Source organism: Myotis davidii, unplaced genomic scaffold (genome assembly GCF_000327345.1).
Source record: "Myotis davidii unplaced genomic scaffold, ASM32734v1 scaffold478, whole genome shotgun sequence".
Classification (NCBI taxonomy): domain Eukaryota; kingdom Metazoa; phylum Chordata; class Mammalia; order Chiroptera; family Vespertilionidae; genus Myotis; species Myotis davidii.
In genome coordinates, this window is record NW_006289570.1 from 4557763 (window position 1) to 4560994 (window position 3232).

Genomic DNA, 3232 nt, shown 5'->3' on the forward strand with positions numbered 1-3232 from the left:
GGCGGGAAGGGGGTGCAGAACAGGGGCAGAGGCTGGGTGAGGAGGCTGGGACCCTCCTGCCTGACCATCTCGCACCTGAAATCCTAAACGCCTTCCAGTGATTGGCCCCTGAACATGCAGGCCACAGGCCGCTCCTAATGGTGCTATATTTGGAGCGAGCCCGCGAGCGAGCGAGCAGGAGGTATTCCAATTATCTGTTCATTTCTAGAAATGCTCTAGCCGGAGGGACTGTTGCCTAGAGAACAAGGCCAAACATCAGCATGAAATAGAGATTTCCTATTCCTAGCGTAGCCCATGAGTAAGCCTCTCTGTGGCTCTTTGGAAAGTGTGTGTCAGAAGATGCAGAGAGGAGAACCCCTGAATCCGTTACTCATCTCTCGCCCCTAAAACTTGGACGAGCCCCCAAACCATCATTGCCTTCGTGCAAATATTCCCACTGCCCTGAGCGGTGTCTGACTTCGATGAGGGGCACCACCTCCTATGTGAACTGGCTGGGTGATAACATGTGTACGCATAGACACAAACCCCCACACGCATGTTCACACATATGCAAGGTGGTAGAATCCCTTCTTTCTTTTTTTTTTTTTAAATTACAATGGATTCCTAATCAGTCATCCTGCTTCCAACCTTTCCCTTTCTATAGTCTGCATTCAACACAGCAGTGTGCCCTGATTGGGAATTGAACCATGGCCTCCTGGTTCATAGGTTGACACTCCACCACTGAGCCACGCCGGCCGGGCTCCCCTCTATCTTTGCAAAGCTGAAAGGTTTCCCCTTACTCCTGGATCCATCTCGACAAGCCCCAGTGTTGGTAGCAGAAGATGCTGATTAGCGGATGACAGCCATGCGAAAACAATGACTCTTGTTTTTCTCTTGTCATGCCTGTGGTCATAAGTGGATGAAGCAATGAGTGGACCCCACATTTGACTCAAACAATTTATTATTTTAAAATTCCTTTTTCTTTTTAAATATAAAGGTCATGTAGCTATTAAGTGGCAGAGCTGGAGATTTCTGCTGGCCTGTCCTGCTATGGTGGTGGGAGCTACACTGTGGGGCAGTGGGTGTGATAAGGGCTGAGATCAAAAAAGGTGGGTCAGGACCACTTCGTGCAGGGCCTTCTACACTGGTTAAGAACCTAGGATAGCCCGGCCGGTGTTGCTCAGTGGTTGAGCATCGACCTACAAAGCAGGAGGCCCGGGCACATGCCCAGGTTGTGGGCTCGATTCCCAGTGTGGGGCGTGCAGGAGGCAGCTAATCAGTGATTCTCTCTCATCACTGATGTTTCTATTTCTCTCTCCCTCTTCCTTCCTCTCTGAAATCAATAAGAATATATCTTAAAAAAGAAAGAAAAAAGAACCTAGGATATTGTTCCCTGGGCCTGGGGAGCCCCTGAAGATTTTGGGGAGCCACATCCCATGTTTATTGGTCATTTGGAAATCACTTATAGGTTATCGTTTTAATCTATGGGGAGCAGTTTGAAATGCGTGATAATAGGCCCATTTATTTTATTTTTTTACATTTACTGAGCACTTACCTTATAAAGGGCTTTATGTATGTTTTCTATTATAATCTTTATAAAAACCCTTGTGTATGAGGTTTAATTTTTTATTATTATTATCTTTAAAATGTATTTTTATTGATTTCAGAGAGGAAGGGAGAGAGAGAGAGAGAGAGATGATGGGAATCATGGATTGGCTGCCTCCTGCAGGCCCCACCCTGGGGATCGAGCCCACAACCCAGGCATGTGCCCTGACTGGGAACCTAATGGAGACCTCCTGGTTCCTAGTCCAGCGCTCCACCATGCCAGCTGGGCCTATTAGGTTTTACTGTCATCTAACTGCAGGGGAGGAGACTGGGCCTCCAGAGGTTAAGTGGCAGGTCACAGCTAGTGAGGTCACCACCCAGGCAGTGTGATTCGGATTCTTGACGATCACGTTCCAGAGCAGGAGCCACTAGCTCTGCCCGAGAGGGTGGGCAGGCTTCCTGGAGGTGGGGCCGCGGGGGGCAGGCTGGGGTGGCGAGGTGGGGTTTCCTCCCCCCAGGTGCAGGTGCTGATGTGTGCTGTCCGCCTGCAGGTGCCCTGCTGCAGGAGGAGCGGCTGGACGCGGTGACCCTGCTGTACGCCACCTCGCTGCCCAGCTTCTGCCTGCTGGCCGGCGCGGCCCTGGTGCTGGAGGCCGGGGTGGCCCTGTCGCCGGCTCCCACAGACTGCCGCCTCTGGGCCTGCATCCTGCTCAGCTGCCTCCTGTCCGTGCTCTACAACCTGGCCAGCTTCTCCCTGCTGGCCCTCACCTCTGCCCTCACCGTCCACGTCCTGGGCAACCTCACTGTCGTGGGCAACCTCGTCCTGTCCCGGCTCCTGTTCGGCAGCCACCTCAGCGCCCTCAGCTACGTGGGCATCGCCCTCACCCTGGCGGGGATGTTCCTTTACCACAACTGCGAGGTCGTGGCCTCCTGGGCTGCCCGCTGGGGCTTCTGGCGGAGGGACCAGCCTGGCAAGGGTCTCTGAGGCCTGAGAGAGCGCCTGGGCCGTCGGGGACAGCCCCCCCCAGCCTGAACCCAACCTTGGCCAGTGGCCGTGGGACAAGCGGAGAGCAGGCAGCCACTGGGCCTTGGGAGGGCGAGGTGCCTTCGGGAAAGGCCACCTGGGGGGCTGCATGGGGCCTCCCAGCGAGAACCCCTGTCCCTGCCTCCCTCCCCTCACCCCAGGTCCCGCTCACCACTGGATGGTGGGTCCACGCCTGGCACACTCACTGTGCTTGTCAGAGTAACTATTATTAATCCCGATGACTACGCCGAAAACTACTGGCCAAACTTCGAGGACCTCTCCGTGTTCTGATGACGACGATGACGATTCCTGGCGGTTGCACAATCCTCCCTCCAGGAAGTGGGGGAGGCAGCTGGGGGGCCCCGGGACGGGCTTGTTGCTGCTGGGCTCCCCTCGGTGGTGGTGGTGGGGGGGTGTCATCTGTGCCAATTCCCGGCAGCTGCTGTAGCCTCATCCCTGGACCCTCCAGTTTTGGGTCTCCCGCCCTCAAATAAACTATTTTTGCTTGTACCCCTGTGTCATTCCTCAGGGTGACAGCCAAGGAAATACAGCGGAACCTCGTTTCTCGAACTTAATTCATTCCGGAAGGCTGTTCGAGAAGCGATTTGTTTGAAAACTGAATCATTTTTTCCCATTAGAAATCATATAAATTGAATCAATCCATTGCAGACAACAAAATAATTC

General features: G+C 53.9%; 1 protein-coding gene across 1 annotated transcript in view; it reads left to right on the forward strand.

The window, feature by feature from the left end:
• Positions 1-3058, forward strand: part of SLC35E4 (solute carrier family 35 member E4) — a 7158-nt gene extending 4100 nt beyond the window's left edge. Inside the window, exon 3 of the mRNA XM_015562835.1 lies at positions 2076-3058. Coding sequence (XP_015418321.1) covers positions 2076-2509 — 434 coding nt within the window. The 3' untranslated portion in view covers positions 2510-3058. The remainder of the gene's footprint in view (positions 1-2075) is intronic.
• The last annotated feature ends 174 nt before the right edge of the window (positions 3059-3232 follow it).